Source organism: Camelina sativa, chromosome 14 (assembly GCF_000633955.1).
Source record: "Camelina sativa cultivar DH55 chromosome 14, Cs, whole genome shotgun sequence".
Taxonomy (NCBI): Eukaryota; Viridiplantae; Streptophyta; class Magnoliopsida; order Brassicales; family Brassicaceae; genus Camelina; species Camelina sativa.
In genome coordinates, this window is record NC_025698.1 from 24,830,411 (window position 1) to 24,852,418 (window position 22,008).

The 22,008-nt window shown below is 37.5% G+C and overlaps 3 protein-coding genes and 1 long non-coding RNA gene across 5 annotated transcripts; 2 read left to right on the top strand and 2 right to left on the bottom strand.

Moving 5' to 3' along the window:
• LOC109124956 lies at positions 455 to 1,857 on the top strand. The gene is made up of 6 exons (XM_019235585.1): positions 455 to 621; positions 704 to 968; positions 1,062 to 1,158; positions 1,263 to 1,387; positions 1,468 to 1,552; positions 1,848 to 1,857. The coding sequence occupies exons 1-6, from the start codon at positions 565 to 567 to the stop codon at positions 1,855 to 1,857; spliced, it is 639 nt and encodes a 212-aa protein (XP_019091130.1). The 5' UTR covers positions 455 to 564.
• LOC104742376 lies at positions 1,463 to 2,975 on the top strand. Its single transcript, XM_019235950.1, has 6 exons — positions 1,463 to 1,552; positions 1,671 to 1,805; positions 1,894 to 2,025; positions 2,097 to 2,220; positions 2,318 to 2,530; positions 2,614 to 2,975. The coding sequence occupies exons 4-6, from the start codon at positions 2,119 to 2,121 to the stop codon at positions 2,860 to 2,862; spliced, it is 564 nt and encodes a 187-aa protein (XP_019091495.1). The 5' UTR covers positions 1,463 to 1,552; positions 1,671 to 1,805; positions 1,894 to 2,025; positions 2,097 to 2,118; the 3' UTR covers positions 2,863 to 2,975.
• Positions 12,286 to 13,443, bottom strand: LOC104743960 (F-box/LRR-repeat/kelch-repeat protein At1g09650-like). Its single transcript, XM_010464987.1, has one exon. It carries the CDS (start codon positions 13,441 to 13,443, stop codon positions 12,286 to 12,288), a length of 1,158 nt encoding a protein of 385 aa, XP_010463289.1.
• Positions 15,960 to 21,572, bottom strand: LOC104742377. 2 transcript variants are annotated; one of them, XR_760522.2, is made up of 5 exons: positions 21,301 to 21,572; positions 17,262 to 17,394; positions 16,892 to 17,179; positions 16,600 to 16,806; positions 15,960 to 16,511 (listed from the first exon to the last, which is right to left on the bottom strand). It is a non-coding gene; the product is annotated as an uncharacterized LOC104742377 (long non-coding RNA). The 2 variants fall into 2 exon arrangements; XR_760521.1 differs by lacking the exon at positions 21,301 to 21,572 and adding an exon at positions 17,777 to 18,726.

Below are 22,008 nucleotides of genomic sequence, written 5' to 3' on the forward strand. Positions count from 1 at the left end.
ATTACAAATTGTTAAATAATGGGTAAAATTGTTGAGGGCATAAAAGAAAATTATCCTACTATTAATTGTTAATTATCCTAGAATAATCAAGATATTATGCCGTGATTTTTAAGTCCTAAAAATCGCTAATACATGGATAAAATCGATTATAGTGGGATACACTAACCAAATATTCCAAACCAAAAAATATCCCCTTAACAAAATCCCATAAAATATCCATGTAAGATACTACTCAATATCATAAACTCCCGATCAATTATTTGCTTAACCAAAAATAAGATTACACGGATAAGATTTACATAACTAAAAAGAAGAATATACTCTTAAAAAGAACAAATACCGTATCGTTTTTAAAAATACTCACAATAATATCACGATCCTAACCAAATAATCATCCTCAACCCTATAAATACAATAGTCTATTCTCTTTAACACCATCATTCAATCCCGTCTTCAAACATTTACTAAAAAACTTAGCTACAAACATGTTATCCTTGCCATTACCTTTCACACCTTTGAAACAACTGAAGCCTTTTAAGAATTCATGGCGTATACGCAATCTTAATGCAATCTTCGCTTACTGCCAGTGAAACCATGGAGTTCATCTTAGTGGATGAAGCTGTATGTTATTTCATCATATATTCAAATTATTATTATCTTCTCATTATTGTCTTATTTAACAAATTTTTCCCAAAACATATAGGGTGATCGGATGGGAGCTGTAGTCAAAAAGGACTTGATCCAAAAATTCGAGAATGGAGCTTCTGAGGGGTCGTGGAAAATCATCCAAAACTTTGGACTAAATCCATCAACTGGTCAATATAGGGTTACAGACGAACGCTATAAGATCAGTTTCCAAACCGCTACTACCATGACCCCTACTGATGATGTCTCTAATGATCTATTCCTAAGATTTGCAAAATTCGATCAAATTCTTGCTGGAACTCTTAACACAAACGTGTTAGTTGGTGAGTGTTATTTGTTTCCTTACTAATTCATTCATTTGTTTGTTTATGTGATGACTTACTAACTATTTATGTATATTGCCAATAATTTATTAGATGTCATCGGTCAAGTGGTTCATTGTGGAGAACTGCAAGTCGTTAATGCCTCAAACTCAATAAAAACTAAGATTGACTTCCAAATGAGGGACGAGAAGTATGTCTTTCCCTTATTTATGTCCTCTATTTTTAACTTAATAAAATATAATTATACGTAACGGTTTAGATCATTAACTGCTATCCCATTTTTTTTTTTTTCAGTGAGAATCTAATGCCTACTACACTATGGGACAATTTTGCTGAAATGCTCCACGCAGCTTGCCAAGAAACAGAGGATGGAATTGTGATCTGTGTCATTCGATTTGCTAAGTTAGGTCTTTATAAAGGTACTTTTTTAGGCAATTCTTAACTACGTTCTCTTTATTAAAAAAACTTAATTATTATTGTAAATATATATATCACGCAGATATCAGGAGTGTGTCTAACGCTTTCAATAGCTCACAAGTCTTAATTAATCCGAAACTACAAGAAATCGAGAGTTTCAAAAACAGGTATATACCCAAAAACTATATTTAGTGAACTATAATATATATATATATATATATATATATATATTGGTGCTATTAACCTTATTTTGTTTTTCTTTTTAATTAAAATAAAAAATAAAAGACTTCCAAAAGATGGACTGGACTAGCTTTAACTATCACCAAGGCTGTAAAAAGGGTCGTGCCTAAGAAAGAAAAAAATGATGCATTCCTACAGTATCCAGCTAGAACAATAGCTGAGTTAATCTCAATCGAAGAGGTAATATAACAGTATGTCATTTTTATTGTTAATGTTTTAAAGGATAAAATGATAGTCCTTACTAATTAGAGTAAATTGATCCAACCAGATAAGTATGTGTCGGATCTATTGTACAATCTATCAAAGTAGAAGCTATTAAAGCGGAAGGTGTCGATGAACCACCAAAGCCAAAGTTTTGGTGCGAGATTTGTAACAACTACTCTAAGTCTGTTGTTCCTAAGTAAGTCATCACATATATCCAATCAATAATTTACATTTATTACAACAGTTATCCTAATAAATACTTTGTAGGTACAAGCTACACGTTCATATCATGGACAACACCGGGAAATCCAAATGTATGTTTTTTGACAGTTTTGTTAAAACTATGATTGGATTCTCCGCAACAGAGTTACTTGGGGGTTCCTTGGATGAGGTATGTTATTTAGTAAGGACATATATTGTACTATAATATATATCTGTTGTACAATGTTATATTTTACAATTGAGTTTATATGTTTTTGTGATACTAGCTAGAGGATCCAGAAAATGTGCCTGACCCAATAAAGAATTTGATTGGGAAGACATTCCAATTATGTCTTGCTATTGGAAAGGAGAACATTTACGGCCGTTATGATACATACAAAGTTGCCAAGGTTTGGTCAGATGTTGATATGGGGTGGGCGATTAACAGTGAAGGGTCTGAATCTTCCGTTGACGCAAATACAATTCCTTCTGCTAACGAGGTTCCGTTTACTTTTGGTTTGCATGTTTCATCATTATCTCCAACATTTGAATAACAGAGACAAAATATATTTGTACAATTCAGGAAGTATTGATGATCACTAACAGTGCTGGTGACCCTGAAGTTGGTATGTACGCCAGCTCAACGCCATCATCGAAACGTAAATCAGATGACAGTTCAGATGGGAGTGATAAAAAATCTACGACTAAGAAGCAATGCCCAGCCATCCCTAAGATGCCAACTCTTGATGATAAGAAAGATGAGAGTCCCAATGAAGGATCAGTTGTTGGAGTGGCCAAGGAAGAGGATGTCAAGAACGGAGGGACTAAGTAAGCATCATGTTGTATTCACCTCCTCAACGTTACAGAAATTTGACTACAGCTCGGTTTAAGTTTTTTTGGTTTTTATTACAGTTACTAGGATTTCCTTTTATTTTCCCAATTCAATAAGGATGTTGTTTCCAGTTATTTTTAATAATAAATCAAGAGTAACGTTGAAAAAGTGAATGTGAACAAATCTCTCTTCTACGAACAATTTAAAATATTAATATAATACAAATTGTTACTGGTCAAAATAAAATAAATAATATTTTTGTATGCAAAATTGGATATAAATTAGTATTATTAACTTAAAAATCTATATAAATGTTCAGATATTACTTCATTTGCGTTTGCTCGAAATAATAATTGTCTTTAATTACCCGCATTCAATTTAATAGATTTTTGTCAATTTACACAAAATATTATTGCTGGGGAAAATAAAATTAAATAATATTTTTGGAACTGAAATTTATATCCAATTAGTATGCAAAATTGAAATGTATATATACATGTGAAAACTAGGAGATATCTATTCTAAATAGCCACAACTATTTGTTCTTGTCCCGACTCCCGACAGATAGAGTCAAATTATATAAAGAAAACTGGCATAACTAATTATAAGAATAAAAGAAAAGGGAAGAACAAGCGTCTTTATTGATTTCCAACAAAAACTCAAAGATTACAAAGGTTTTCTAGCTTGTTTGATGAACAAGCTAGTAGTGTTTCTTAAGAACAATTGAGCACATTGGATTCATAGAGTATTCTTAAAAGAAAATAAGAATCAATAATGTCCAAAATTTTCGTCTTATTACATAAGATTGTCACTTAAATAGCATAAAGATAAATGTGTAGCTATAAAGAAAGAAAAGAAGATAAACACAGTATGTGATAGGCCTTACTTAATTTTTCTAATTTTGTCACTTCTTTTTTTTTTTTTTAATTTAATGTTAAATTATATTCAAAAGAAAAATAGAACTGTTTTACAACTTGTGCAACTTAATTTGAAAAAGACAAATAATTGAGAATCTCTTAACCATACACCCTAGCCACGAGATTGTAACCAAAGCTGAAACACTTCATCATAACGCCGATCACCTAGTTGGCCAATAGCTAAGAGTTGATCCTTAACTTGTCGATCAAGCCACTCGATTAGTGCTGATGCAGGCTTTGGTGCATCACCATGGCGACGTCCATTTCGCTCCCTCCAAAGCATGTAAGTGACAGCTTGGAAAACATACCGAACGAGGAATCCCTCCACAAGTGGGATGTGTGGGTTTGAAATATAATCAAGTAGGATAGACCAGTCAGTAGTGTAGTGTGCCTTAAGCAGACCTTTAGCAAGAGCTGACCAGACTGCAGAGGCATAGTCACACACAAAAAACAAGTGATCCCTCGTTTCCATGGCAAGTTGACAGAAAGTACAAGTACCAGCCGACCCCCCGTTCCAAGCAATCATACGCGCCCCTGTCGCGAGACGATCAAGAGCAGCCAGCCATACACAGAAGGACAATTTTGGAGTCGCATGACCAAACCAGACCCCCCTATGCCACGCTACCACATGTGTTGTCGTACGTATGTGGTTCCAAGTATCCCTAGTAATGAATTTGGGACGAAACACATCATTTTTCCCACGCCAGACTACTCTGTCTTCTCCCTACTGCCGGTTTTGACTGGACTGAAGCAAAGCAGCCTCAATCGCTGTTAGATGATCTGCACTGTGACGTCGACGTCGCCGTTGAGCCCAGGCCTCCGCTAGAGAACTCTGCCAAGGTATCCCAAACTCTACTACTCCTCTGTCCCCCACAACCTCCGCAAGCATCCCCATACCAGACCAATCGTCAAACCAGAAAGATATGCGGTCACCATTACCAACTTCGACCTTACAAAACGTTTTAGCCACGTCCCTGTATTTCAGGAGCTTTGTCCAAATCCAAGACCCAAGAGAGGAGTTACTCTTCACTGACCAGAAAGAGGCGTCCTGTAACAAATTGGTATGCGACCATTTTACCCACAGAGAATCTCCATGAGATACTAACCTCCATATCAGCTTCAAACAACAAACCTTGTTTGCCTCATGGAGAGATCTTAACCCAAGTCCACCTTCATTTCGTGGCTTACACAGCACCTCCCAAGCAACCTTTGCCTTTCGCACATTCATCTCTGCGCCAGACCAAAGAAAAGCTGAACACATAGAGTTAATCTCCGCAATACACGCACTCGGCAAACGATAGGCCGCCATCCGAAAATTGCAGACACTCCAAAGAACAGAGGAAATCAAATTGAACCGACCAGCAAAAGAGAGATAGCAAGCTGTCCATGAACCAATTCGTTTTCGAAGCTGCTCCACCAGCGGCAAACAGTCAGCAGAGGTGAGCCGTTTTGTGACTAGAGGGAGCCCCAAATAGCGAACCGGGAGTGAACCAACCGCAAATGGGAAACGCTCCGTGTCAAGATGTTCTGCATTACCAGCCATATATAGTGTTGATTTATCCATACTAATCAACAAACCTGACATTTTGGCAAACTGAGTAAACACGGTGACAACTCCCTCTATAGACCGTACCTTGCCATCCGACAAAACCATGAGATCGTCGGNATTTGAAAAAGACAAATAATTGAGAATCTCTTAACCATACACCCTAGCCACGAGATTGTAACCAAAGCTGAAACACTTCATCATAACGCCGATCACCTAGTTGGCCAATAGCTAAGAGTTGATCCTTAACTTGTCGATCAAGCCACTCGATTAGTGCTGATGCAGGCTTTGGTGCATCACCATGGCGACGTCCATTTCGCTCCCTCCAAAGCATGTAAGTGACAGCTTGGAAAACATACCGAACGAGGAATCCCTCCACAAGTGGGATGTGTGGGTTTGAAATATAATCAAGTAGGATAGACCAGTCAGTAGTGTAGTGTGCCTTAAGCAGACCTTTAGCAAGAGCTGACCAGACTGCAGAGGCATAGTCACACACAAAAAACAAGTGATCCCTCGTTTCCATGGCAAGTTGACAGAAAGTACAAGTACCAGCCGACCCCCCGTTCCAAGCAATCATACGCGCCCCTGTCGCGAGACGATCAAGAGCAGCCAGCCATACACAGAAGGACAATTTTGGAGTCGCATGACCAAACCAGACCCCCCTATGCCACGCTACCACATGTGTTGTCGTACGTATGTGGTTCCAAGTATCCCTAGTAATGAATTTGGGACGAAACACATCATTTTTCCCACGCCAGACTACTCTGTCTTCTCCCTACTGCCGGTTTTGACTGGACTGAAGCAAAGCAGCCTCAATCGCTGTTAGATGATCTGCACTGTGACGTCGACGTCGCCGTTGAGCCCAGGCCTCCGCTAGAGAACTCTGCCAAGGTATCCCAAACTCTACTACTCCTCTGTCCCCCACAACCTCCGCAAGCATCCCCATACCAGACCAATCGTCAAACCAGAAAGATATGCGGTCACCATTACCAACTTCGACCTTACAAAACGTTTTAGCCACGTCCCTGTATTTCAGGAGCTTTGTCCAAATCCAAGACCCAAGAGAGGAGTTACTCTTCACTGACCAGAAAGAGGCGTCCTGTAACAAATTGGTATGCGACCATTTTACCCACAGAGAATCTCCATGAGATACTAACCTCCATATCAGCTTCAAACAACAAACCTTGTTTGCCTCATGGAGAGATCTTAACCCAAGTCCACCTTCATTTCGTGGCTTACACAGCACCTCCCAAGCAACCTTTGCCTTTCGCACATTCATCTCTGCGCCAGACCAAAGAAAAGCTGAACACATAGAGTTAATCTCCGCAATACACGCACTCGACAAACGATAGGCCGCCATCCGAAAATTGCAGACACTCCAAAGAACAGACGAAATCAAATTGAACCGAACAGCAAAAGAGAGATAGCGAGCTGTCCATGAACCAATTCGTATTCGAAGCTGCTCCACCAGCGGCAAACAGTCAGCAGAGGTGAGCCGTTTTGTGACTAGAGGGAGTCCCAAATAGCGAACCGGGAGTGAACCAACCACAAATGGGAAACGCTCCGTGTCAAGATGTTCTGCATTACCAGCCATATATAGTGTTGATTTCTCCATACTAATCGACAAACCTGACATTTTGGCAAACTGAGTAAACACGGTGACAATGCCCTCTATAGACCGTACCTTGCCATCCGACAAAACCATGAGATCGTCGGCGAAGCTTAAATGGGTGAGACCAAGATTTTTACATCGTGGATGGAACCCAAACACACGTTCACCGGCAGCCTTGTCTAGGAGCTTAGATAAAACATCCATACAGATGACGAATAAATACGGTGAGAGAGAACAGCCCTGACGAAGACCCCTAGAGCTTCGAAAAAAACCAGCCAGCTCACCATTAACTTGCACTGAGAACGAAGCTGTTGTAACACATAGCATTATCCAGTGGATGAACAAAGGAGGAAACTGCAACGCAGTTAGAATCTTGGACAGAAAAGACCAGTGAACAGAATCAAATGCTTTGGATATATCAATCTTTATAGCACAACGACCAGAGAGGGCCTCCTTATGATAATTTTTAACCAGCTCAGTAGCAAGAAGCACGTTCTCAATCAGCAGACGATCCTTGACAAAAGCAGATTGATTTGCAGACACAAACTTAGGCAACACCCTCTTGAGCCTGTTAGCGATGATCTTCGAAATTACTTTATATAGCACATTACAACATGAGATGGGGCGATAATCTTTCATTTCCATAGCAGAAACCTTCTTAGGGATTAAGGCTAGTATTGTAGAATTTGTACCTTTGGGCAAGAAACCTTTGGCGAAGAAAGATTGTACAGCTAAGACGAACTCAGTTCCCAACAGATCCCATGTCGTTTAAAAAAATTCTGAGGTGAAACCATCAGGCCCCGGCGATTTGTCATTCGGCATTGAGAAGAGAACCTGCCTCACTTCCGTACCAGTGACTTCCCGAGTTAAAAGTTGTTGATCAAGGCTAGAACAGCGGAACGGCAACAGGTGCGCAAGCTCATCAACTGTGGATCCCTCAAACTCACTGGGAATGAACTGCAAGAAGTCGCTAAAGTGTCGTACTGCCTCATCCTTAATCTCGTCAGCATTTGTAACCACCCTTCCATCAACACAATGGATCTCCTTGATAGAATTCTGTGCCACTCGAGTTGCAGCTGCTCTGTGAAATGCTTTGTTGTTCTTATCACCGACCTTCAACCAGTGTAACTTCGACCGCTGCTTAAGAAATTTCTCTTCTAGGCCCGCCAAATGATCCCATCAAAGATAGGCTGCATTCTCCTCCTCCATTGTTAGTAGTGACGGATTAGTCAAATTTGCCTGCTGTTTTTGACACAGGAGATCAAAAGCTTGCCTCGTCCTTAATACCAGATTACCAAGACGGCGCTTAGCTAGGGAACGGAGAGCTGGTTTGAGAGCCTTAAGTTTCTTGGTGAACCGAAACAAAGTTGACGTAGACAGAAACAAAGGTGATGTGCCCTGCCAATAATCTCTTACTAGCGGGAGAAACTCCTCCATCTCAGTCATGACATTGACAAACTTAAAAGGTTTACGCCTACGACCTTGAGTGTCACTCTGCACCATAATCCGGCAGTTTAAATGATCTGAACAACCCCCTGCTGCAAAAACGTTGTAAGCTTGTGGATACATCCTTGCCCAAGTGGCATTCACCATCACATGATCAAGCTTTTTCAGAATTAAGTCATCTTCCCGCTTATTACACCATGTAAAAAGTGGTCCCTGCCAGGCCATATCAGAGAGAGAACAATGGTTAACAACTGACAGGAATCCCGCATTCCTCCAGTGATTATCGGATTGTCATCGACTCTCGAGTGTTCCTGCATATCTAAGGTTTCATTAAAATCTCCAAATAATATCCAAGGCTTATTTTGGAATATAGGGGAATCATGGTGATGTTTTATCTCCCGCCATAACACTTTACGAGCCTCCACTGTATTTAAACCATATATGAACGAACAGAAAAACTCCTCTGTTCGATCATCAAGTTTCACTGAGCACGTTATCATCTGCTCACTTTTATAGAAAGAATCCATCCTCACATCATCCTTTCATAGCACCCAAATACGTCCCCGAGGACTATACTCATAGTTCGTTAAGACAGACCATCCAGGAAACAACCGACTCCCCAACCGCTGAGCCTTTCTTTCCCGAACCCGAGTTTCCAGCAAACACCCAAACTTAAACTTATTACCCTCCACCCACTGCTTGATAACTGAATGCTTAGAGGTTTTATTCAAACCACGCACATTCTAGCGGAAACCTGACATTAATGTTTGATTTGAGGTTTCTTACTCTGATCTCTAGGAGGATCCATAGCAGAATGAGTAGGAAGAGTTGAGATTTGTTTATTGACTGATTTTGTTCCGCGAAGTAAATAAGTCCTCACAGGTACACCGGATTGTTGGCCGCGTTTTACCACAGCTCCTGCATCTCCTGTCTNTGGATACATCCTTGCCCAAGTGGCATTCACCATCACATGATCAAGCTTTTTCAGAATTAAGTCATCTTCCCGCTTATTACACCATGTAAAAAGTGGTCCCTGCCAGGCCATATCAGAGAGAGAACAATGGTTAACAACTGACAGGAATCCCGCATTCCTCCAGTGATTATCGGATTGTCATCGACTCTCGAGTGTTCCTGCATATCTAAGGTTTCATTAAAATCTCCAAATAATATCCAAGGCTTATTTTGGAATATAGGGGAATCATGGTGATCTTTTATCTCCCGCCATAACACTTTACGAGCCTCCACTGTATTTAAACCATATATGAACGAACAGAAAAACTCCTCTGTTCGATCATCAAGTTTCACTGAGCACGTTATCATCTGCTCACTTTTATAGAAAGAATCCATCCTCACATCATCCTTTCATAGCACCCAAATACGTCCCCGAGGACTATACTCATAGTTCGTTAAGACAGACCATCCAGGAAACAACCGACTCCCCAACCGCTGAGCCTTTCTTTCCCGAACCCGAGTTTCCAGCAAACACCCAAACTTAAACTTATTACCCTCCACCCACTGCTTGATAACTGAATGCTTAGAGGTTTTATTCAAACCACGCACATTCCAGCAGAAACCTGACATTAATGTTTGATTTGAGGTTTCTTACTCTGATCTCTAGGAGGATCCATATCAGAATGAGTAGGAAGAGTTGAGCTTTGTTTATTGACTGATTTTGTTCCGCGAAGTAAATAAGTCCTCACATGCACACCGGATTGTTGGCCGCGTTTTACCACAGCTCCTGCATCTCCTGTCTGACGTATGGTGACATTGGAGGCATCAGAGCAACTTACAGTGGATACCTCCCCTGCAGTCATTGCTTTTCCCGGTTCAACCTCCTCTAACAGCTCTGTTTCTTCCCCCAAAACAGAGTATGAAGTCGTCAACATAGAGACAACACCAAGATTAGGGGCTGCTGATTGTTTTCTCGGGCTGATACGACTTGTTTTAGGTGTGATCCATTCCTCCCCCGGTGGATCCTCTCTTGGGATCGGCGAAGAGGCTGTTTGAATCTGCGGAATCTCAACTACGGCTAGTGGCGGACAAATCTCACCAGTGGTGGACGGTGGTGGAACTCGCTTATCATTAGCAGAAGCCTCATCCCCCGCATCCTTAGAGGTGGACGGCGGCAAAACTTGTTTTTCAGGCGCAGAGACCTCATCCCCCACAGCCTTAGAGGTGGACTGCGGCAAAACATGCATATCAAGAGCAGAAACCTCAGAGGATAAACAAGTTGCAACAAGATGACCCCATTTCTTACAACGAGAGCATCTTGGTGGTAACCAAGGGTAGCTATATGTTATGACTGACTCCAATTCCCCCTCTTCTTCTCCCGTGAAAACATACTCCCGAGGTAACTCTTTAGTCAAATCTGCGTGCACCATAACTTGAGCCTCATCAAACGAGGCACACGCCTCAGTTTTTGGATGCAACCTAATAGGCTGACCTACCNATCTGCTCACTTTTATAGAAAGGATCCATCCTCACATCATCCTTCCATAGCACCCAAATACGTCCCCGAGAACTATACTCATAGTTCGTTAAGACAGACCATCCAGGAAACAACCGACTCCCCAACCGCTGAGCCTTTCTTTCCCGAACCCGAGTTTCCAGCAAACACCCAAACTTAAACTTATTACCCTCCACCCACTGCTTGATAACTGAATGCTTAGAGGTTTTATTCAAACCACGCACATTCCAGCAGAAACCTGACATTAATGTTTGATTTGAGGCTTCTTACTCTGATCTCTAGGAGGATCCATATCAGAATGAGTAGGAAGAGTTGAGCTTTGTTTATTGACTGATTTTGTTCCGCGAAGTAAATAAGTCCTCACATGCACACCGGATTGTTGGCCGCGTTTTACCACAGCTCCTGCATCTCCTGTCTGACGTATGGTGACATTGGAGGCATCAGAGCAACTTACAGTGGATACCTCCCCTGCAGTCATTGCTTTTCCCGGTTCAACCTCCTCTAACAGCTTTGTTTCTTCCCCCAAAACAGAGTAGGAATTCTTCAACATAGAGACAACACCAGGATTAGGGGCTGCTGATTGTTTTCTCGGGCTGATATGACTTGTTTTAGGTGTGATCCATTCCTCCCTCGGTGGATCCTCTCCTGGGATCGGCGAAGAGGCTGTTTGAATCTGCGGAATCTCAACTACGGCTAGTGGCGGACAAATCTCACCAGTGGTGGACGGTGGTGGAACTCGCTTATCATTAGCAGAAGCCTCATCCCCCGCATCCTTAGAGGTGGACGGCGGCAAAACTTGTTTTTCAGGCGCAGAGACCTCATCCCCCACAGCCTTAGAGGTGGACTGCGGCAAAACATGCGTATCAAGAGCAGAAACCTCAGAGGATAAACAAGTTGCAACAAGATGACCCCATTTCTTACAACGAGAGCATCTTGGTGGTAACCAAGGGTAGCTATATGTTATGACTGACTCCAATTCCCCCTCTTCTTCTCCCGTGAAAACATACTCCCGAGGTAACTCTTTAGTCAAATCTGCGTGCACCATAACTTGAGCCTCATCAAACGAGGCACACGCCTCAGTTTTTGGATGCAACCTAATAGGCTGACCTACTGCACTGGACCGGGTCACTTCATGTCATAAAGAAACAGACCGAGTCTGTTTGATTTTAATTAGTGACGTTCACATAGTACAAATCTCCAACAACATTAGTGGAGACAAAGAGAGGATTTGTTGGTTTTCTTTCTCAATTTTACCAGTTAAATGAAAAAAAAAAAAGAAAAAAAAAAAAAGAGTTTTGATAAGGAAAAATTGAGTAGATATAAAAATAGGAGTTGCCATCAACAGGCCCATGAAAGTTACTAGACAATAAGTCAATAACCTCCTGCTATATATGTGGAAAAAAAACAAAAAAAAAAACAAAGTTAAAAGAGAGTTTTATGGAAGAGTGATTAAGCTTTCCGAAAAAGAAATGGCACCTACCAAATAACGAGGGTTGAAAATCTCACCATACGAATTTAAACGATAATTGAATATCACAAGCTTCCGGTCGTGGTCGCTGTCATCATAAAGCAATAACCGGTTGTTGAAAAGTGATGCGACGGGTGGTATTGGAAAAATATTCTCCTCTTCAATACAAGAGAGAGTTGCACGGAGATTTATGGAGAAAGTTTTGTGCCATGTCATATTGTCTTGATTTAACGACCATATAGTTTGTGTGTTTCCCTTATCCTCCGATAAGCATAGGCGGTCATTCAAAGTGCACATCGAGATCCGTGGATGAGGTGCATGGGCAACCGGTATGTTGGCCATTACCGTAAAAGTTTCAGTGTGAAGATCGAAAGCTAAGACTTGTGTTTCTGTGACTGCATCAATAAACCAATGGAGGGATCCATGTGCGTGAGCCGGGACTTTCTGACGTAGCATTGGATGAGGAGAAGAAACAATCACATCATACCTCCAAGTGTTGTTGGTGTCGAAAGAGAAAATCTCGCACGTATTAGTTTGGCCGTCGTATAGGTCTACGCAGTGAGAGTTATATAACCAAACCAACTTGTATATTCCCGTGATATTGTCTTTACCGAATCCTGGATAACCCACAAAAAACTGGTTCTTTGTATCACGAAAAAATGCTTGACATCTCGCCTCGGGAAGTCTACGGTACCATCTAGTTGTGGGATTGACCACATACATAAAGGTTTCTGAATATATGCAAGTCAGACCGTCGCAACTCCGTGTACTTCTTAGCATGTATGATCTAGTCGTTGTATCGACAGGGTATTGAGTATGGGTCTCAAACGAAACTGACGCTGCTCCCACACTCAATGTCCTAAGAGAAGCTAATTTTGTGCCTTGGTCAAGCCTAGGATGGCATACCAGGATACTCGGGTCTCGAGATTTCTGCTCATGTCTTAGATGTCTCTTCTGGAAACGCCGGGATTCGATTTCCCTTCTCCATAGTTTGGAAACTGCTTTGAATCTCAATAGTGATTTCACCGGAAGTTTCTCAAGTATCTCTCCCACCACATCTTGGGGTAATTCTACAAAGCTCGTGTTGCTGATAATGTCATCCACGTCTCTCTTTCTTTTAGGCATCGTCGTTCAAGCAAAAACAAGCGTGTCAGTATGTGTGTAGGTTTTTGAGTTTCTTCTTATGATCAGACTACGGAAGGTTTTTTCAACTTCCGGAGTAAGGTTTTATATACACAGAATATTATAAATATTCTAATTAAATCTTATTCCAAATCCTACTTATATTCGAATCCTAATATTCTGTGTCCTACTATAATATTGATTGGCACGAGTTTAATTTCCTAAAGAAATATGTATATATTGTGTGTTTTGTTTTTTTCCTTTTTTCCGACGTGATATTCCATTTTTTTTTCTCCAGCCTAATATACCTCGGGACAATTTTTTTGTATTTTACTTTTATATATAAACTTTATGATTTTGTATTATGAATAGATTAAATTTTTTGAATTGATACATGTTACAGCATTATATAAAGTATATAGATTATGGTAACATCTATACTATTAACTAGATTAGGACCCGCGGTACACCGCGGAGCAAATTATTTATAATTAAAACATTTAAATTATAAGTTGTTTTTATTGGTTAAATAATTGTAGAATAATTGTTAATTTTATAGTTTAAACCATACAATACCTTAATATAATTTATTTTTTACATAAGATTTATTTAATCAATTTAATTAGATATGTCTATTCTCTGATACCAATAGTGTTAACAAACTAATGAAATAATATTTTATCCGTGTAACACCGAATTAATGATATTTTCAATTTATATAAATATCGACAAAACCCGTCCCGCTATATAATCGCGTTCCGAGATATTTTAACTCGCACTATATCATCTTAATTTTTAATATTTATTTTTGTTGTATTATAAATATTAGATTGAGTTGATATGTTATTTATTAAGATTGTAACCATTTACATTTTATAAGATTGACGTTTCTTATAAAAATTAATATATATTATTAAATTTTTAAAGGCCTTCTAAATTTTTTAAAAGTTGAAATATTTATAATATTTAAACTTTTTTAAAAGTTGAAATATATATAATATTTAAACTTTTTTATAAAGTTTAAATATTTATAATATTTAAAACTTCGTAAACTTTTAAATATTATTAATATTTTATAAAGTTTAACTTTCTAAAAATATAAATATTTATACGTTTTATAAAATATAAATATTTCTAATATTTAACTTTTTAAAAATTTAATTAATGAATTTTGAAAAAATATTTAAAATAAAGAACTGGAATAAACCAAATAAAAGTTTTTTTAAGTTTGAATGCCTGATAAATTAAGCTTTCTACTCATTTGTATTCCGAATCAATTTGGTCTTTTTTATAATATGACTCTGAACTATTGCCTAATTTTTTAGGCGAAGTGAGATATTGTACCCGTATTTTTTTTAGTCATCTATTAAGTAATATATGTCCGTTTTAAAAAATATTATTACATCATATGCAAGAAAAAAATCACAATTTTTATTAACTAAATGTATTATAGAATAATTCAAGATAATTTAAATATAAATTCAAATAAAAATGAAAGAGAATCATATATTTATGTTTAAATGAAGTAGAACAGATTTCCTTATTTTTTAAATCTTACCAATAATTAATTTTGAAACTTTTGGTAACTAATATTAAAGTAATTGCATTAAATGCAAAAACTTTCCAAAAAATATTTTTGAGTAAAAACTGCTGCAAAAATACTAGTATAGATTGGAAAGCACACTTAGGGATTTTAAAAAAAAATTATTCATGACATACAATGCCTCTACGATTAACAAAAAATAAGAAGAAGAAAAAATATATGAGGACAACATGGTAATCTAAAAGAAGTAATGGGACGCGGATCCTTAGTTGTAAGTATTTATCTTATTTGGATCCTGTTTAGAATACAATCGTTTCCAAACAGATTCTTTTACAAAGACCTGTGAAAAAATTATGTAAATTATTATGGAGATAAATATGTTAATTTATCACAAACAAAATATTATGTTACGGAAAATTAGAAACCAACCATAGCAACACTCTTTCACATCAAAACCTCCATAAATCTGAATATCCGCAAAATGCCGTTTATGGCAACAAACCAATCTCGAAATACAATAATAATTATGAATAGATTAAGGGGAAGGTATTACAAAAAAACAGGTGATTTACGACTGCACTAATAGTCGCTAAATCACACATAACGACTAAGTTACGACTAATAACTGTTGTCGTAAATCTATAGTCGGTAAGGAAATTCAATTGTAACATAGTCGGTAAATAGCGATAATCTTACGACTATGGCACGTTGTCGTAATTTAGTCGTTACTATTTACAACTATTTGATGACTATGTTACGACTTAAAAAATATTGACAGAAATATTTTACGACTAGTTTGAGAATAGTTGTGAATTCGTCATTAAATTATGCGACTCTGTGGCTACTATTGGACGACTATTTGATGACTATGTTACGACGACTTTAAGCCAGATTTAATGACTGGTTTGACGACTATAGTGATTAAAATCATAATCTTTTTTTGTTTTGTTTTTTAAATTGAATTACTAATGAAACAGAAACCTAAAATTCACATTTTTAATACCCAAAAGTTCACCACAATAGTAATATGTTCACCACATTAGCAATTACAAAAAGAGAACCAAAACGATCAATCGAAAAATATGATTGACACATCATCCCAAAGTGACAAGTTCATAGTAACCAAAAGAGAACCTAAACCATAATAAGTGGCCTAAGAAGTAACCTAAGTAGGAGCTGTTATCTGTGTTGGAGAGGTGGTGGATGCGTAACTTGATTCAGACTCTTGGAATTCGACAAAGGTTGGACACATCGTACGCATGAACTTTTCCAAGTTCTCTATCTTCTTCTCTTGGTCAGCCACAACTTTGGAGTGTTCTGCTTCACGAGCAGCAATCTCAGCATCACGTTTTGTAGTATAGGCAACTTGTTCTTCAATTATACGATGAGATTCCTTCACTTGCTCTTGCAATGCTACAAACGATGACGACTCTCCTTGTTGATAGCTCTTGTCATTGAGAAGATCCTGAAGATGATCCTTGAGGCTTCCAAGTCCAAAAAGATTACCTCGTGAATCCTTCTCAGTGGACTTAGAAAAGAAAAAACTGAAACGGTTAGTTCTGAAAATGAAAGTTTTGAAGACTCTTTAATTATATATTGTGAAAATGGTAATTTACCTGAAGAAAGATGACCATATAATCTTCTGCTGTGAGCTAATGAGCTCGTGAAGGATCTGACTCGATCTCAGATATCTTAGCTTGTAAGTTTTTCTCATAAGTTGAGAAGATCTTCTTGGCTTTTCGATCGACATACGTAGCATCTGGCCTTGTATGTGTCTCTTTGAAAACCTCACTAAGACTCACAGGTCTCCCAAGTTTCTCTTCCTGGAATGTTACAAAAACAAAAAAAGGTTAAGACATAAGTTGAAGTTGCAAAAAAAAGGTTAAGACATAAGTTAAAGTTACTCACCAAGCCTTGTTTGACTTGTTGATATGATGTTGGCCCAGATAAGTGCGAGTGTGGACCGAGACCATTACGTTCTGACATACTAGCATTGGAATAGATTCGACTCCTTTCTTGTGCTTCTTCAGTATCCCACTACGCAACCATTCTTTTCTAGAGTTCACTCGCGATCCATTTAGGTTGCCCTCGACTAGTCCTAGCGTCGCTTACCATATTTTTCATCCGGCGTTGACATATCTCATAGAAAAAATGTTGCACTGTCCCTGTTATCAATGGATCTCAAGTGTGTGTTTTCTAGGTAAAAAGAAAATAGAATTAAGTTAGTGATAAACAACAATTAAAACCTGTCTGTGAATGATATAACAGAAAACTATACCGCAAACTCAAGAAAGTATCTTTCTCGTCTATCCGGAGGTACACATGACCAATTATAGTATGGACCATCAAATTTGTTTGTAAAAACCTTTGTAATCTTCCGCACCAGTTGTGATTTGGCATCAAGAGTAAACCTCATAACATAATAATCAAGTCAGAATTGGGAATGACAAAACAATAAACTTTAGTTCATGACAAAAACACATACACTCGACAAAACACATATATTCGACAAAACAATAAACAATAGTTCATAAACAATAAACAATAGTTCATGACAATAAACAATAGTTCATGACAAAACATATACTCTACTAACTGATGAGAGACTTGGGAATGACAAAACAATAAATAATAGTGAATGACAAAACACATATACTCGACAAAACAATTAACAATAGTTCATGGAGTCCACACATATTCTCTAATCTAGAAGCAACTCTAATATAGAAGCAACTCTAATCTAGAAGCAACTCTAACATGTTCTGAGCTGGAGATACAAACGTGTTTACATACCAAGTTGTGTTAGGCTTCGGTTCCGGAGAGAGGACAGTGGTAAAAGTATGAAGGTCCGGTACCATAAGTATGGCGTTAAGAGCCCTCAACGTGTCTTCCTGGAGTTCCGGCAACACTGGATCAGACTCGTCGAAGTTGTTACCTTGAGAAGAAGGAGCATGAGAGTTCTGAGTTGGGGATCTCACAGATTCTTACAAAGGATTCGATCGAATCGGTGGATTGTTCTGAACTTCTGGTAATGACCGAGTTGGTTGGTCATCAACGCTTCGATTCATGGACTTCTGAAATAGGGTCTGTGGGGGTGGATAGTTTCTGACCTGCGATGCGGCTGATGTCGATAGTTGGGGGGAAACGCGGACTTGTTCTTGAGGTGTAGGATTTTGAGCCGCCGGCGTGAAGTTGTATTGAGGTGGTATATGGTTGACTTTTCTCACCTTCGACGGAGGGTTAGAGCCACCGGGTCTGAGAGGAGCGTTGGGGACAACATTCCTCTTTCGTCCAGGCTTCTTAAGAGGAGGCATCGTGAGAATCGGCAGGAGGAAGATGAAGGATGGTGAGAAATAAGATTGGGAGATTAGAGTTTCGGCGATCGAAGATTGAGAGATTGAGAGAATCGGAGGATGGTGAGAAATGAGAGATTAGGGTTGAAAAATTAGGGTTATCTCGTTTGTTAGGGTTATGGGCTGGACCGCGTAAATGGATTCCCGAGTTTAATTAACCCAAAATGTTTTAAACTTAGTCGCTTATTAGTCGTGGATTAGTTGGTGCAAAATGATCCAATTGGGCTTGTTTTGGAGTCCAAAATCTGGTCCAACACGTAATAACCATGTTTAAACCCAATATTTTGAATTTAGTCACTTGTTTGTGGCCAATCAGTACCCAAAATTAATTTTATAAAAAAATATAATTTAATTTACTTTACATATTATTTAAAGCATACTACTTATATATACACTACATAATATATTGATCACTTTAAATTTACAAAATATTACTTACATATATACTTACTATAATAAAAATTACATTTTCTATTTTTAAATTAAAATTACATTTATGACTTAGCATAAATGAAGATACTAATTTTAAAAATTCAGACCTACTGATTCATACACATTTTCTTGAGCTTCACCTTCATAGGTAATTTTTTACTTTGCAATCAATTCACATCTGCACTAATAGAAAACAAAAGCTCAAGTCTAAACAATCAATAATTAATTAAGACATATATGGTGCACCTAAAATCATATAACAATAAGTATAGATATGGTAAAGCAAGCATAAAAAAAATGATATTACTTACATAGATTTTGTTTGTACCTTTGAAAATGAGAATAATATGAGAATGCCATAACATGATGATTGTTTTATGGTTTATATTTGAAGAATGCCAAAACATTAGTCGCTACTTAGTAGCCAAATTACCGACTAATTGGCATAGTCGCTACTTAGTGGGCAAATTAGCTACTTTGGTGCAACAAAATTAAGTTCTTTTAGTTTAGTCATATAATGGTCGTGAATCAACGACTACAATACCGACTATTGTATTTGGTCGGCAAATAACATCTGAGTTACGACTAAAGTTACGCAGTTGTAACTTGGTCGTAAGATAGTTGGCAAGTAGTCGGGAAATTAAGCGACTACGTATTTAGTCACCAAACGTAGTCGTAAATACCCTGTTTTCTTGTAGTGTTAGTTTGAGATTTTTAATGACGTTAAATAAAATCATTGAAAGTATAAAATGAAAAATTATAAGGGATTGCTTAGAAAGTTTTTTAAAATTTTGCTGACTTTTTTTCCTAATCTTGTAAAATCTTTTATAAAATCTTGCAAACTTTCTCAAAAAATATTGCATAATATTTTCTTGTTTATTCAACTCTTTTGTCAAAAAAAGAGATAAAAAAATATAAAGAAAAAGAGAGAAAGAGACTCGGAGGAGGATATGGTGGGAAGTTAAAATCTCCGAAACGTTGTTTTATTACTAGAAGTTTTTTTCATTATCATAAACGTTGGTTCTTTGTCGGTGGTGGTAGAGGAATCTGAACGGGCCATGGTTCTTTCTTGGTGGTGGTGGAGGAATCAGACGTAACGGTTCATTGATCTTGCTCCGTGGTGGTGCTGAAGGAATTGGCATTGAGTTTTATAATTTTCTGGTTCTGTTTTGCTTTGTTTTGATATTTTAGCTTTCGATCATTGCTAAATAATTGTAACTCTGTCTATTTTTTTTTTTGGGTATATGAGTTTGGTTGAGATGGGTGGAGTGGTGGAGATATGATGAAAGATGATTAGGAAGACCCACATTGAAAGCCCACGTTCATTGTTTCTTTCATTTTCTACAAAAGAAAAACAAAAAGTCATGGACTATGATTTATAATTCTTTTAATTTGATGAGAGTGTTTACAAGACTTTTTTATGAAGAAAATAATATATAATCCAAAACCAATAACATAATAGTTGAATTCATTAACAATCCAAGATTTTTTTTGTTTTACATGAATAACATAAAAATTTTAATGACTTGATAAAACTCTTAATCCAATAACACTAGATTTATGAACATTTTAGATTAAAATTATTAAAATTCTCTTTGAATCCTAAACCAATACCCCCACTAAGTTTTTGAATTGATACATATGTTACAACATTATATAAAATATATATATATATATTATGGTAACATTATCTATTATATTAAAGCACAAAGTGAAAAGGGCTCACGTTCGCTCTCAGGTACAAATTATCGCTTTGCCATTAATGAAGAATACTCTTGTCGTTGAAGTATTTTGCCTCTGGACGTAAATTTTCCTACTTTTTATATTAAAAATAAATAAAAAAATCGGCTAAATTAATCTAAAAACTCCAAAAATTATTTACAAAATTGTTCTAAGGTACTATAAAAGGATGGCCTTCTAGCATAAGAAGTCATTGATGATTCAACTGAAATGGTGAATCCAACTACCATGGTGATCAAGTTCTAATACTATCTTATATTCTCTACTGATCTGGTCATTGTCTATATGCTACTGTGGTTTATGTATAATTGAATTTTGCCTAATATCAGGTTTCACTCTCCTTGACTTATTTTACAAGAGACTAATGTGTCTACCCTTCTAATGGTGAGGCAACCGAACAATCATCCACCTCTAAGAAGTTGTATGTTCAACCAATATACTTGGAGAAATATGAAAAGGAATTTGGTTTTAAGGTTGCTACTCTTAACTTTGAAGATAAACAACTCAATGATAAAACTTTAAGTTGAGAGTGATGAGAAAGATACATGAATTAAAACAATTCCAGTGAAATAAACAAAACCCACGAATCTTATTCAGAGAAACCACAATAAACCCATGAATTATGAAGTGAAAAAAAAAAAAAACAGAAATACCCAAATCTGTAGGAAACGAAAGGGCTAAAACTTGAATCTTTGAATTTGAAGAAGTAATGGAAAATATAGATGAAATTGAAGGATCAATAACAAAGGAAAATCGAACAAGGGTTGTGTATGCTTGGATTACAAGCAGTACCTTTGAGCATGAACATGGTGGCGACAATGGTGGGAGCTGAGACTTATCTTGAGAAGCACCAGATCTAGTCCGCATAAGAAGTGCCGGAAAAGGCTCGGAGTAACTGTTGGAACCTCATCTTTTATCAATCATGTGCAAGAGAATCAAGCATGAGAAGAAGAGAGTTAGTAAGAATAATTGCAGAAGAAATCATTGAAAGAAGTAAAAGCAAAGAAGAGGAGGAAGACGAAGAGAAGAACAAAGTGTGGTTTTGTGTCAACGAAGAAAGAAAGAGGCAGCAAGTCAAGGCCCAATTGGGTTTCAATAGTTAAAACAAAAACAAAGTCAATGAGTCTGATTGGTAACGTAGCCAAAGCTGTACAGAAAATCTGTAAGCTGAAGCTTTTACGGAATAGTACAAAGCTGTGAGAAAGAACTGTACAGGAAAGCGGTAAAAGAAAAACTGAAAGTAAAGTTTTTAATAAACTTTTTAGTAAAGTTTTTGTGATTGGTAAAAAATGAAAAGTATACAAGTGGTAAAGCTTTGTTTGTGTTACCAATCAACGCCAATGTCTAAGTAGTAAGTGTTTTTACTTTAAATTAGTTAATAATTAATCCTAAAGTAAAGTCTAAAGTACTATTATAGGCGTAATGCTATATATATGTTGTTGTAATGAACTTACCGATTAAGGAGAATGAGAGATTAAGCAAGTGGCTGACCAAAATCTA

Excerpts from the sequence above, each read along its gene's own strand:
- LOC104743960 (XM_010464987.1), bottom strand. The coding sequence starts at position 13,443 with ATGCCTAAAAGAAAGAGAGACGTGGATGACATTATCAGCAACACGAGC.
- LOC104742376 (XM_019235950.1), top strand. The coding sequence starts at position 2,119 with ATGGACAACACCGGGAAATCCAAATGTATGTTTTTTGACAGTTTTGTT. Across the intron at positions 2,221-2,317 it reads TTGGGGGTTCCTTGGATGAG|CTAGAGGATCCAGAAAATGT; the intron begins GTATGTTATTTA and ends TTGTGATACTAG. Across the intron at positions 2,531-2,613 it reads CAATTCCTTCTGCTAACGAG|GAAGTATTGATGATCACTAA; the intron begins GTTCCGTTTACT and ends TGTACAATTCAG.
- LOC109124956 (XM_019235585.1), top strand. The coding sequence starts at position 565 with ATGCAATCTTCGCTTACTGCCAGTGAAACCATGGAGTTCATCTTAGTG. Across the intron at positions 622-703 it reads TCATCTTAGTGGATGAAGCT|GGTGATCGGATGGGAGCTGT; the intron begins GTATGTTATTTC and ends CAAAACATATAG. Across the intron at positions 1,388-1,467 it reads TAAGTTAGGTCTTTATAAAG|ATATCAGGAGTGTGTCTAAC; the intron begins GTACTTTTTTAG and ends TATATCACGCAG.